The sequence below is a fragment of the Taeniopygia guttata genome, chromosome 4 (assembly GCF_048771995.1).
Source record: "Taeniopygia guttata chromosome 4, bTaeGut7.mat, whole genome shotgun sequence".
In the NCBI taxonomy this organism is placed as follows: domain Eukaryota; kingdom Metazoa; phylum Chordata; class Aves; order Passeriformes; family Estrildidae; genus Taeniopygia; species Taeniopygia guttata.
In genome coordinates, this window is record NC_133028.1 from 49,794,306 (window position 1) to 49,809,450 (window position 15,145).

The 15,145-nt window shown below is 36.7% G+C and overlaps 1 protein-coding gene across 9 annotated transcripts in view; it reads right to left on the reverse strand.

Moving 5' to 3' along the window:
• The window catches only part of RAP1GDS1 (Rap1 GTPase-GDP dissociation stimulator 1), a 90,088-nt gene that overhangs the window by 21,817 nt on the left and 53,126 nt on the right, over positions 1-15,145 (reverse strand). For 5 of the 9 annotated variants that reach the window (XM_072928561.1, XM_030271693.4, XM_030271691.4 and 2 more), the window contains one exon: positions 3,769-3,915. The exons of the other annotated variants lie outside the window; for them this stretch is intronic. In XM_072928561.1, coding sequence (XP_072784662.1) covers positions 3,769-3,915 — 147 coding nt within the window. The remainder of the gene's footprint in view (positions 1-3,768; positions 3,916-15,145) is intronic. 9 annotated transcript variants of the gene reach the window in all.

Genomic DNA, 15,145 nt, shown 5'->3' on the forward strand with positions numbered 1-15,145 from the left:
GACCTAGTTCTTCCATAATTTCTATATTTCTTTAAAAAGCCTTCATGTTTTGTTTTAGAGATCTCGAGAGACAATTTGTTACCTTATGGACTGATCCCATTGACTTGCAAATAGCCTTGCCTCACAGGATTATGGGATCTTTAGAATAACCATTCTTATTTCTAACTCTTTTATGTGAGTGTTTGCATATGATTGTTAGTTTTATTAGATTAGTTATTAGTTTTCCCCTCTTTATCCAAGCCTGTTTTGCTTCTTGCTCTCAAGCTACACAGAAGCTAATAACCGAAAGCAGGCATGAGCTATTTGTGTCTGATTGAATTTGGGTAGTAAAATACAGTTATGACAAGAGGGTTGAGATAACCTAGGCTGAAGGTAAAGGGATGTTTTCCATTGGGAAAAAACCCTCTAATTTCTAACAGTGCAGTTAAATATCAACTATTTTTTTAAAGCTTAGAAGAACTGCAAGAAATGCCAAAGTTTGAGTTTGTTGTCTTAACAATTGTAGTTACTAATGAAATGGTAAGATACCAAGGAAGCAAAGGAAGAATTGAAAGACAGTAAGCAAAAATAATTCCTCAAGAACCTTGTAAAAGGAATCCTATTTTTAAAGCTTAGACAACATTGTTATGACTGGAGTTACAACTGCAAGCTGAGTGTCTAGAATCAGGATGAGATACAAGAATCCTCCATCAATTTGCTCTGTTTAGGAAAAGGATGTCTTAATTGTAGCTGATCATTAGTTGTTTTTCTTGTAAAACTCATGTGAGATAAATCCCTTAAAAGTACTCAAGACTGAGTCTCTCATGTTTAAAAAATAAGGCAGTTGATAGTTACTAATAATGAAGTACTAGCTATTGGAAAAAGAGGGCAATTAGCTGACTAGGAATGACAAACTGTTTGGAATCAAATATGACCATTTATATACTGTTTTGCTCATAAAATGCTGATGATTATAAAATATTAGGGTGTTCACAGATAATTAGAAGCAACTAAGAACCAACTGTGCTGTAATGGTCCTAATTTGGATAGCTAGTACAAATTAAAAGAGTGCAAGCCATTAAGAGCAGTTAAAGAAATCTTCCAAGTCCCCACCTGTAACTTTTTACACAGAATGCTGAGCTGGAAAAGATTATAGAAACATGTAAAGAGAATGTAGAAGTGCTGTTTCAAAGACTGAAACACTTCCTCCTTACCAAATATTTTTTCTTTTATTTTTGTCCAATTGGTTTCCATAACTATGGACAAAGAAATCTGTGATTCTAAGCTTAAATCCATTACTGCTCATCCTAAAACAATGCAGTGTTTTATCTTCTTTGTAAGTAGCTGGGATCAAATCTTTGCAAGTAATCCCAAAAATGGTATTCACTAAGCTGTGAGCACAATTAACTCTCAGGGCAATCTCAGTTTTGATGTTTAACAGGTCAGCAAAGAACTGCATTTAGTCAGAATATTATTCACCTGCTGCTGCAATGCCTGGAAGTAAGTGGCTGACTCCGCCTCGTAGTTGACCTTGACTGTTGTCCTGAAAATTCACGATGGCCCACAGGTGATGTTTTTAGACCAGCTCACAATTACGGTCCAATTGTACTCGTGACTCTTAAAACTGGCCAGACAGGTCAACTATCCGTTTCTCCATTCACATGCTACAGGTATGGTCAGTAAATTTTCTTCTAAAAATTTAGTCCTCTAAATACCATTTTTTAAAAAATATTGATTTGTCATATTATTTGGACTTTAATTTAATGGTTGCCCCAGTCAGTGAGCAAATTCACAATAAAACTAGAGGATACAAATCTTACATGGTCTACCCATGAATGCTGTGCCAAATATGAGCTGGGTTCCTACAAAAGGGACCCTTCCTCATGGAGACAACCAAGTGTGTGGGGTAAGGTGGAGGTTTGGTGAACTCCCAGCACTCCTCCCTGATGTGATGGTAGAACACAGGGCTGGTGAGCACCCTGATCCAAGAGCTTGGAATACTCCTGCATTTCTCACTTCTGACACTGCTTATGTGGCTCCTGTGAATAGTGTGTGTGAGATGAAAGATGTCCTTTAGCAGAGAGGAGAGCAGCTAGTGAATCCTCCTGGCTGTCACTGAACCACACAACTGCTTTATTGATTGCATCAGAATAAGCTCTCTTACTAGATGGAATGAGTCATTTATTCAATGTTCCGAATAGTTAAGCTGTTCAGAAGCTGCTTGTTTAGGAGATTTATCTCATAATTAGTTTTCCTAGAGAAGATCTGCTGGGAGCTTGGTCACTGAAGCAAAACTGATAACAGTATTTCTACACATTGCTTTTGGATTCATCTGTCTTGAGCTACCAAGTCTACTGTATGCTCATTAGTCTTAATATAGAGCATTCTGGTAGCTTAGAGGTGAGAATATCTATCTATTTCCTCCAAATATTGTAACAAAGAAAAGTACTCAGTTAACACTATGAAATATAATAAATGTGATACTCATGCAAAGTGGTCAAGCAAAACAATTCCTGGAAACTATATGAAATGAAGGAACTAGAAAGTTGCTATTTAGAGAAGATGGAAGAAGTACTGTAAACAATAATTCTTAGATAATACAAAGAAAAGAGGAGGGAAAAACCCAATGTAAGAACAAGCAAAAGAGATGAGACACATACAACAGTTATATTTGGAGTTGGATGAGTAACACAAAGAGCTGAGATCTCCAGAAAGATGGGCCAGAAAACACACATGGAAACTATGCTAGAAGAGATGATAAAGCAGATTAAAAATATATACAATAAAGCCTATGGAACATCCTGAAAAGTAGAAAAATTTTGGGGACATAGAATTGGAAAGTGAGTTACAGCAAGTGCTATCTTTCAGGAAGTGGTGAGTAACAATAAAGAAGATATTTCTTCCTAAGATGAAACACTACAATTCAGGACATGGGCATGACTGAAAACATTGTAATTACTAACTGTATTTGTAATCTGTACCACTGCAAGTCAGGAGAACAGCCTCTCTGTAGCCTTCCTAATGTATTCCAATTTTCTTCGCATTTTGAAAACTTGAAAATGTGTGAATGCTGAAAATATATTTTGGCACATTAAAACACTTTTGTGCAGAAGCAAGCTAGGTACTAGTTTGTACAACGAATGTAGAATACTATTGTGTTACTCTCAGTGGTCAAGGGTTTCGCATTTGATATACTTTCATGTTTTTGTCCCAGTCCCTAAACATCTCCAATTTAATGGGATAATGAACATAAACTTATAATTTTTAGACACAGAACAGTGTTGAACATACCTATAAATGAGTCCCCATTTATCTTAGAACAATGTAACATATGGTTTTATATACATTTCACAAGGAGAAAAATTATTAACTGTTTGGCATATATACCCTTAAATAATTAACAACACTGCATGTCTGCAAAAAATTAGTCTTATGATGTTGATATTATTTGAGAGAGTACTTAATGTAGCCTTCTAATTAGCTTCTGTACATCTGTCTGATACATCTTTATGCTTTGCTTTTAGACATAGAAGTAAATTCCAGATGCTGATCTTAAAACTTCACATAATTTATTTATATGGAATTGTGTCAGAATATATCTAGTATTTCTGGGAACAAAATTTTACTGAAACAGAAAATTGTATATGTGAATTGAGGTATCTGATCTCTTCAGAATAACTTAGTATTAAGCATCCACAATGTGAACCTACAGATGATTTTAACTTTTTATCTTTTTTTGTTGGGGTTGTTCTCCTGGTAGACATAAAGCAAATTTTTGGTGTTGTTTACCATTCTCATTGCTATAGTTCATCAGCATGCCACAAAAGACAGTCAAGAGCTTCTCACTGGCTGGATCTGTTTTATTGCACAGTGACCTTAAATGGTCTACTACAATATGTGCACCACCTGCATGGTCAACTGCGTTCCTGCCCTCATCTGTAAAACAAAGAGTTACATTAAAAAAAAAAAATGAAACCAAACCCCACCGTCGAATCCCGAACGTAACAGTAATCATACAAAATGAAGCTTTTAAACAGAGTTAAGTCATTCCTCCAGTGTTGTCAAATTAATATAGAGAGATACCTGAGGGCCAATTTTTAGTGCAACAGAGCTAGGAAAGTGAAAACACCTTCAACAAAAAGGATTAACGACCTGGCACTAATACCTTTATAAAGAAGTTCAGTGTTTGAGGCAGAGCTGCTGGAGCTGATAAATAATATTTTGAAGATGCACTGAGTTTTGCCAGAGGGAGGTTCTGAGCCCTTGACATGGCCTAGTCCATATACAGGTAAATTACTCTTGCTGTTACACAAATCATGAAATTGAAATATTGAAAATAAATTGCTTGGATTACTTAAAAACAAAAAGGAGAATAAAATAGACAAAGCAGACAGAGGTGCTGGTTCCTAGTTGCAACTGTTCATGCACTCAGTCTGCCACACAGCATGTTCTCTGCATTCTATAGCTGAAATTTAATACTACTATCAGATACTTTTTATATGGCTAAAAGAAAAATTTACTCTACATCTATAAAAGACTACAATGTTCTGAAGGGTTGTAAATAACACATCATAATCTTTCTATGGAACTATTCCTATGTAACAAATCAGATTTGACACAATGGCGCAGGAATAAAGGAAAAATAGGTCTTCTATTACAAAAATCATCAATACTGCTTCCTTCCCCAGCAGTAAGCAATGAGCAATAGGCAACAGTCAATACATTAAATTCCAGGGCTTCCAAAAGGAGAGATTTTCATGTGAGCTACCACTGGAATCAGATGGAAAATATGGATGAAAACAAAACCTTGTGGGGGGAAGGAGGAGGGAGTCTTTAAAGTTTTGCAATATAAGAAAAACAAAACACCCTCTCCTCAATTTCTTCATGGCCCCAACACCAATCTCCTCTTTTCCTTGTTATTCACCACTCTACCATCCCTCCTCTCTCTCCCCATCATATTTGCAGGTCAAGCTAACAAGTTTTTGTCATTCTGCAACATATTCAGCATGAAACCCAAGGCTGTTCACATTTATAATATGATCTTCCCACTGTAAAGTGTTCCAGAGCTCTGCAAAAAGAAGCTGCCAAATCTTCCAATTATTGTTAATACTATTAATGAGCTTTATATACCCCTTATACTATATATAAAAACCAGGAGTCTAAGTATTGCATATAGGGACTTAAGAAAATTTGCTGAATGGAACTGAAGGAAGGGTAATTATTGGTAGGTCTTAAATTATTACCAAAGTAGTAAGAATTTTGCAGACTAAATTCACTGCTATGACTCTTTCCACCTTGGACAGGATCAGGATGTCAGAAAACTGCATTTTACTGCTGGGATGTCTATTTCATTTTGACAAAGGAGAAACTGTAATCTACTAAACAGTTAAATTCAAGGTAGGACTCTGTCAAAACAACAACTATTCAAAAAGGACAAACAGAAAAGAAATTTCTCAGCTCTTTGATGCCATAACAAACATAGCTCTAATGCTGAAACAAAAGGAAGTTCTACATCAAAATACAGTGAAATAATATAGGTGTTTAGACTCAGTGCTTACATCTACCAAATCAGTAGAGAATAAAAAGTAATTTGGGTTGGAATATTCAAGCATTCTGCCTTGTTTATCCTCTTCTGGTATTTTTTACTTGGAAATTTATGTAAATACATGATTCTGTATTTAACTCATCTGTCTGTGAATCAAAACAGGTATGCAAAATGAAACTGAATCACTGATTCTGGATCAGATGGACTGAATGTGGTCCTCAAATTACGATCATGCAACTTAAATCAACAAACAAAGATGATAAATTCAGGTAAGAATCATATGTCAAGCTCCACTGTGTCTTGATGTTGGTGATCTACATGTAAAATATGTAAGCAAAGTATAATAGAAAGGTAGAGGTTGGTGAGTGTTGGAAAACAAGTGTTAAAACACAAAAAAAAAAATAGTTACAAGTGACGTTCCTTACCTGGACAGAATTTGGCAGAACTCTACTGAAAATTACTGTATGATAATATTTAACAAGAAATCTAAGTCACATATCCTGTAAATTCAGATATGTCTGGTTTATTAAAAACTGCTGTACAGTCTCTCCCTTCAAATACATGACAAATGTTTTTGTTAAGTAAGCAGATCACCATCTTCTGCTGTACAGGAAAAGTAAAGCAGGAAGACTGAGAAACAAATCTCACTCTAAGAAATGTCTGACCTTATGGTCTACTCAAAAAGTTAGGTACAAATGAACCTCAGAAGGTGGCAGACTGTAAGAGCCAGCCTTTGGCAGGACTACAAATGCTGGCAGACTTGTAAAGGAGATGCCATAACCGAGTTTGTTGCCCTCCCTCTTTCCCATGCTGAAGCTCACCCTGCATGGCTGCTTCTCTGCCCCAGGCAGCTGAGTGAAGAACAGACCTGAGTGAGTGCTAATATTAGGATCTCCTAGTGCTGCCTTCTTTGCCCAAGAGGATTAACTCAGCTCATTAATGCAGGGCCACAAAGAATCCTGCACCAGATGTCAGAGGAAAACCCTGAAGGTCCTGCCTACCCACTGCCACTGCTGCTGTGACACTCCACAGCATCCTTAAGCAGAAAGTGTAGTCCTGACTCAGAATGCTTTGTGTGCGTTTCACCAACTCGCTTCTCACTACTGCTCTGTCGCTAAGGAACAGATTTTGCACACAAGAATACTCATCAAACTCCAAATCATTTACAGTCAAAACAAGCCCACAGCATGTTGCTGAGTCTTGTTCTCAAGCCAACTATTACCTTGCAGTTCAGCAGCTCTGTGAACTCCCACACTTAACGTGCTTCCAAGCCTCCCAGAAGCTCTGTTGAATTTTTTTCCTGTGACCTTTTTAAACAAACATTTGCTATTCCTAAGAGAACAGTGATTGAACAGTTTAATGAGAGCATTCACATTTCTGCTTAAAAATGCTTCAGTGCAACTCACAAAGGGCAGTGCTGTTGTATAGCTTTCTTTTAAGTTCATGTAATACGGTCTAAAGATGCCAGAATGAGAACCTAAGAAACCAGACATATTCTTTTCCCTGTAAAATGTACAGTAAGATTTATTACAGAATGAGTTTTTACTTCACAATGTTCTTTAGCCCAATTCAACACAACTGTCTCTAAGAATTAGTACAGTCCCTTTTTCTATCCTGAGTTGCTCAAATGAGTTGCAAAAAAAAAAAAGGGTTTTAAGTGGATTTCAAATTACTATAACTGTTCACATTCCCTCTATGAACAGTCTTGTCAAATCTTCCTGTTGCTCAACCATGCCCAAAGTCAACAACCACTTTTTTTAATGTACAGGATTGTTGAATCTTTACAATGTAGCACTTACAGTGGTTTCAATTGGCTTTTCCCAAGCTGTTTGCATCACTTTCCCTTGAGTTTTTTTCCATAATTCACCAAGCCCTAAGACAAATCATTAAGTCACAAAATGGTAACAAGTCAGGAAAAAAAGCTGTGCCATAATAGAACGAGATAGTGGGAAATATTTAGGCTTAAAAAATACACTCATTTCTCAGATGATCAGCTAGAAAACAATTTGATGACATTTCTTAAAAATAAGCTTTTGGGCTTTAAATATCAGATTTATACTTTGAAATGCTCCAGTATTCTGCAACTGGATACCTGAATTGTCATTTCCCCAGTTCATATTCTGCACAAGTGTATTGGTTTAAATAGTTGCATAGGTATAAATGTAAGTCAGGGAGAGAAAGGAGTACCTGCATGATCAAGGTCCCTGATTTGCATAAACCAACTTGCCAAGACAGCAAATTTGGGTGGCACAGGAAAAACATAGTATTTACTTAAAATTCCTTTTACTTGTGTAATGATCAAATCAGTGACATGCTGCCATTTTACTTTAATTGCTTCATCTTTATTGCTTTTGGGTACAATTCTGCGTTTTTTGACCAAAATATTGCTTAGATTGAACAGTGCTTTACAGATAACTCGCTCTTGCTTTTCTTAACTAAAAAAAGAAAAACTAATCTACATTACCCCAATTTGGGGGTAGGAGAGACTGCTCTTTCTACGTGTTCTATTTCTACTTTCCCCTGTTTTCTAATTAGGTCCTCTCTGCAAGACTTCTGTGGTGAGGCAGTAATTTGCTCCTGCTGCTTATTCTTTCACCTGAAACCATAATAGTCTGTGACAGCAAACTGGCTGCTGCAAGGAAATTATGATGTGACATAATATTATGAACATGTGTAAGGATAAAACTGCAGGAATAGAAGTCCAAAGGAAAAAAATCCTGGTAACATCTGGACAAAAAAAGAAGGAAGAAAATATTCAAAAAGCAATGGCAAACCCTGAGCTAGTGTAAATGACATTATCTATGTAGACACTAGGAAAAATACTGTCCCTTATATAAACTGGGACTTTACCTTTTCTTCCCCTGTCTGAACACTGTAAGGTTAAAACTTTCCATGCAATGCTGCCATTCAGTTTTAACACTTGACTCTACTTTTTATCCTCAGTCTGGTTTGTGTATGCCTCTTGGTCACTGCCCCTGTCAGGTCTCTGACTGCATCACTACAGACCATAACCCTGTTACACAACACACAGTAGCATTTCCTTAATTTTATTTTTCAAGGAAAGTAAACTTCATGTGATTATACTGCACTACCATTTTTTGCTGCTTTTCCCATGTCTTCTGTGCAATCTTCTGTAAAAGAGACATTACACAGCAATACTGTATTTTGAGATTCATATTTTAATAATTTGAAAGACAATTTTTGTGATTGCTCTGTCTTGCACTGAAACTTCTCTTTCCTTTATAAATTCCTTTAGGAATTTTAAGACTGTTTACCAGAAGTACAGTTTTGTTTTATTTGCTTACTGGTTAAAATCAATCAATCAACATAATCTTAAAAGTTTTGGTTTATAAAGAAAAGAAAAAAAAACCAATCTTGAATTAGTTATGCTTGCTTCAGAGATAAACAGAATTGTTCTGTAGTCAGTTCATCTCAAAAAGCTGGCAGGTATCCTTAGCCCTAAGGGTAAGCATTGAGGGTACTGTTTGATAAGTTATTTCTTTAGAATAATTGCTAAAATAATAAATATGTAAACAGTAAACTAGGAGAACACTATTTTTTAATACAGCCCCTTCAAGGACTGAAAATAGACAGAGTTGATCTTTTTGGCTAATGACAACTGATGCAGCAGTGTGTTGGCCCTCTTATGCAACTAGTTTATACTAACAAACAAATATGGTTTTAAACTGTATCCAAACAAAGATCTAGGGATATTTTTGGTAGACTCTTCACAATATGTTCAATGTGTGAACCACAGGATATCAATGCTAACAAGCCCTAGTGTCTTTCATGATTTCTTTTGTCTACAGGAGCTTGGCAGAACATTTGAGGGGAAAGGTAAGTGTGCTGGTATTGAGATCTCCCTAATGCTATGCTGAGGTAGCAGTCAAATGCAAGCTAGATTCAAGACCACAATGTAATTTCAATAACACTTGCTTATTTGTCATATTCCTCTTATGTCATATTAATACAAGAAAAATAATGTGTTTCTAATTTCAGACAAAAGAACAGTGATAAATTTAATACTACTCAAGACTTCAATACTTTTCTTCCGGTCAAATGCTACTAGTGGATCTGATATTCTAGTATAGCAGCAGAAATGGTTTTATCCGCCACAAGACATACAACACTACTAGACTCAGTATTGGCAAGTAATTTTTTCTGGATTCCAAGGATACTTCAGTGTGTAATTAAAATGTAATAATTATTGCTACTGAATTCTGTTTGAAATTAAAGAAGCCAACTTAGAGAAGAGAATGTTCTACACAGATATACTAAAATCAGGTAAAGGTCCTCAAAGCTGAATGTAGCTTTGCCTTCCTTTTCATATACAATATGCTTACTGCAGACTCTTCAGTTGATTTTATAACTCTATGAAACTCCTTAGCAATTCCATTGCATTCACACAAATTACTCTAGGTTTATGAGAGTGTAAGTCAGAGCTGAAGCCAGCTTAGTATTTCATACAGTACAAAATAAATCATGGAACTCAATTGCACAGTAAAAGTTTCACAGAAAAACAGCAGACAGTTTTTCTACACTGGTGAATAGGCATTTATAGAATCTCACGCTATTAACAGAATAGACTTGCACACCAAAATTAATTTAGAATTCCTACTCCCAGGCCTGCAGTACAATGCTGTCTCTCAGCTTCAAACTCTCCAAGAGGAAGAATGTGACGTGACCATGGCATGGTCACAGTCTGATGCAGAACAGGGTTGTGCTGCTGGCTGCTACTGACAGGAGACTAAATGAGCTGTGGATCCCCGCCAAAGCAGCCATAGGAGCAGTCTCAGAAAGTGGGAAACCCATGGCAATTTGGAATAGGTTTGGAAATGCCCAAGATGGAAGAAGTAAAACAAAATCCAAATAATCTACCATAAAGCATATTTGTGGATTCTACCAGGGTACTTTTCTTTCCCTGATAGAAAAAGACGATTATTTCAAGAACTGAAAAAGTAATAAGTGGACCTGGGATCTACAAACAGCTGAGACATGTCTTGGGTTTGGGGTCAGTGCTATTTGTCCCAAATCATGAAGCCTAGGAGGAGCCTAGCCTGAGAATTCACGGGTTTTACATCACCTCTCAAATGCCTGATGATCTAGAAAGATTTCCTCAGAATTCTGATACCATTTAAGCCAGCTGTAAAATAAGAAGTTAGAATAATATTGTTTAACAGCTTCCTAAGAACATTCATGATTAATTGCTAGTAAGAACTCAATATTACTGAGGAAGTATATGTTGACATACATACACTCTAGTTTCTAGCAGGTGCAATATTTGTGTGCAGAGCCTTGGAGAAAAACCTGCACTATCAAGGACCTCTAAAGTAATAATGCTATGGTTTTCTAAGACTGTGTGCATGCCTCAGAGAGGACAGATCTAAAGACTATATTATTACTGTACAGTCAAAACCTTGAATTTGAATTATCTGCAAGCAAAACACTCAGTTTTCAAGCCATAATTTAAGGACTCTGGTCTCGATTTCTTGGTATTTCTTGGGAAACAGCTTAGTAGGTGGCATATGCATTTGGTAAGATCTATTTGATAAGTGAAAAACTGTGGTAAGATGCTGCCTAGCTACATGAATCAGGGTGACCTTCATAAAAATTATTAGCCAGTAGTGTATCATTATCAACATCAGTTGTGTTCTAGGATTCTGCTGGTTTTCCATATGGTAGTAAAAAATGTTATGCCATTTTTTGAAGAAAACTGAATTTGACTTATTTCCAGTATGTTTTATTTTAAAGTATTTGATTTTCTCCTGTAGATATGAAATTAATTGTATCTCCTGAGAGAACATAACTGTACAATTGAGGTGTTTCCTATTTTTGTACTTAGCCTTCTGTAACAGATGCCTGCAAGAGATCTGTACATTCCTATAAGATAGGCAGCTGAGTTTCACGAATTTATAGCATGTATAAGATCTTTTTAACAAGAAGTGATAAAATGTTCATGTTCTGGAGTTGAGGCTGAGATGAAGAGGGATCTGGTTTTATTTGAAAGGTCATGTAGCTGAAATTCATCTAGGAGGCTTGCCATCAATACAGGTAAGACTGCATAGATAACAAAGAAATATACAGCCTGGGAAATGAGAAAAGGACCCAATAAATCTCCTGATGAGAAGAGTAGATATGCAGCTGCCAGAGGAGATATAGAATGAGCTGGCATTTTTAGCTTCTTTCCAACTCTATAAGATGCTACATACCAAGCATGGTTGCTAAGAACATGTACCCAAGCTGGCAGTTTCATGAAGAAACAAGGTGTGGTACAAAAAGAAGTAACTTCTAGATTACACAAGGTCTCTAAACACTACCTTTAATTTGTATATTATGGAAGGGCAGAATGGGAAATTTTTCACTTCCACTACAAGATATATGGAGAGCTTAATTCCCTTTGCTAGCTTTCAGAATATGTGAATGCTGTAAACAGCAAGAAGGGAATATTTTCTAATGGGTAAGAGCCTAATCTAATCTCAACTGAAGTCAATCAGAATGCCTCCTTCTAGTTTGCATGGATTCCGAATCAGGCTCTAAATATCCCAGCATTTCACTTCCTCTTAGAATTATCACTTTTATAGCATAAGTATGGCAGCCTCTATCATGGGCACAGCTCTATATAAAAACATAGGAAAGTAGTTTGTCAATCACTTCAGAACTGCAGTATTTAACAAGTTACCTGTGCAGAGATCACTGAGATTAAAATAGCATGTGCATTGCAAACTTCATGATAAAAAATATTGTGAGGCTATTATTTGCTAAGAAAATAATACTAATATAATATAGCATCATCATCCATTAAAATTCTTGATAAATTTATTTGATTGGCCTGATCTTTCACCTAGACAAACTGCACTGGTGTGGGGGGTGTCAGAGTAGGAGAGAGATCTGGCTCCAGACAGATTTTGTCTTTCTGCCACATTATCTTGTTTGTCTTGCAAGAAAGTAGGCCTAAATTGAAAACTAATCTCAGTTTCCCTGTCCCTCATGCACTTGATCAGCCACATGAGACCAGTCACCAGACTCTTCCCAGCCTACAGTGAAAAAAGCCACCAGAGAGAGCCGAAGGGTGTGCTAATCACCAGGGTGCTCATTATGTGATCATGAGGTGCAATTTGGATAATGCTTTGCTTTAACTCAGTACCCTAATGGCCAGAGCTGATGGTAGCAAATAATTCTTAGGCTTTATCTATAGCAGAATTAGCCATTCTGCACTGACTTAAGACATTGCTTTTTGCAGCAAGAACCATATTAAACATAACCTTTTCATAAAATGGAGATGCGATCTTTACATTGCACATGGAGCCAAGGTGCAGGGAGAACTTAGAAGAGTTTGGGAGGTATCCCTTATTTGTAACATTTGTACCTCTGTAATATCCCTTAAAGAGCAAACTTCCTAAAGAAACAGCGCTGGGAGGAATGACAGGAGGGGATGGACAGACAGACAATAGAAAGGTACCTACAGTTTGACTCATGAATAAAGAGTGGTGAAGCAACTAGGATAGCTCTTATGCTCTGACTGGACAATTCCTAAGAATTGAGCTTTGATTATAAGCAAAACAACAAAACTGGTGGTTAAAATGAAAGAATCGGCTAGGAGCTTTGTACCTAATAATATAGGTCTGATAAAATTCTGCCCATGAGTATGGCCAAGGACTGTGTTGTCTGGGAATTTGGAAGTATAAGCAGCTGTACTTGGTACAGGCTGCAGATACAATGGGGGAGAAAGCAGGAAGGAGGAGAGATCATGTCTCCATTTATTTACTTTGCACTTTCTGCTCTGATGAAAATCTGGGGGCTGAGGTGTATGTGGCATTTACTAGACAAAGTGTCTAGAACAATTGTAGGCTGTACAGGAACATGCAGTAATGTATCTGTTCTTAAACTGTAGGGCTGCACTGAACAATCTGCATACAGCTGCCTCTGACAGTCTATAATTCATTACTTCTGACTTAAAATCTTTTTATCTGCCTCAATTGTTTCTTGTATCTCTGCATACAAGAGGAAGGCCAGGAGACCAGAAACTTAACAGAAGTAACAAAGCTTCCTTCTACCCTGCTTTGTAATTATATTTGCTGTATTGCTCTTGATGTTCAGAGATTCACATAACACAGATTTCTTTGAAACAAATACTTTAAAAAGGATGCTCTCAAGGCTGCTTGGTATAAGTTTGACCTATTTTTCCTCTTTAACTCTTTATGTAATGCATTTAATTCTCTGATTTTCTCCCATGTTCAAATAGGTAATTAAGTAGTGTTTTCGAGGGCTAGCACATATGAGCACCCAGACACTAACATGCCTACCTCAAACAAAACAGACAAGAAATTTTATCAGTAAGTCAAGAGGTTTTCATGTCATGTTTTTTGTGAGGAAATGAATCTGTTCAGTGAGGTCTTTGGCCAGGTGTAATTCCCCTTTAACTCGTGGGAGGTACTGAATCTCTTTCAGCATTGGGACTTAGTAATGAATTACCTTTCAATAGTAGCTGTTTTCCAGGAGCTACTCCTGGAACTTATGGGGAAATGGTCTTGCCTTCATTCAGCAACTCTGGGATCTGTGAACACTGAGGAACCAATGCCATTTTCCTTTGGAAAAACAATACAGGTAATCCTTCTGCTCTTCAAGGCTAGTTTTAAGGGACTTTCCCTGCAGAAGCACCTGCTTGTCCCACAGCTTTCATCCTGCACCACACCAACTTCTCTCAGAAATAGCGTCCCGATTAACTCACTTTGGCACAAGCTGTCACTTCACTAAACAAAGTGATGCACGCTATACAGGACAACTGGGCTTTCAATATAAAAAGATATTGCTATGAGCCATCCAATATGGGCTTTATAGCATGAGCATATAGGGCTCAGCCTAGCATTGATTTAGGACTTAGAGACATCCCTCATTGCTGCACGTTATAGTTACATGTCCAGTAGAAGTGCAAAGAAAAGAAATGCTAATGTAATTGGAAAAATATAGTTACTGATGTATTTCAAGTTCTTATACAAATCACAATTACCAGAAGGGTAACAGATGCTTTTGTCTCAATTGGAAAAAAAAAAAAATACTATTGATATGTAACATTTTTAATTAGAACTACCGGCTTCCACATCTTGTCTTTGTTATACTTTATATCTCCTTGTTAGGGAAAATCAATAGTAAAAAACTGAAATATATTAAATTTTCTAGTAATAAGCATAGTGAAAGTATTTGTCCTAAAGAAGAATTTAGGATAGAGTGCATAACTATTTAATAATTACACATTAAGTTAACAGAAAATGTCAGGATGGATGTGACAACTAAGCACTGTAAATAGGAACTTCCACTCAAATTCAATATGTTAACCTTGATTTTTGTCACATTTTATTACACTTCACTCATTAATTTTATTCACATATACAGGGAAGGTAGTGACTGTCCTCCCACAGGAGCACAACGCATGGCACACAGAACACATCACTGCCTACTGTAGATTTTATCAGTGCTAGCTTTGCTCCACAGAAGGACAAAACAAGATGAGTAATACAGTTTTCTGCACAGGATAAATTCTGCAATGCAAAAGCCAGCAGCAGTCCACAAAACCTCACACTACAAAATCATTTCTATGTGCCCTTATTGTATTCAATGAAAAAA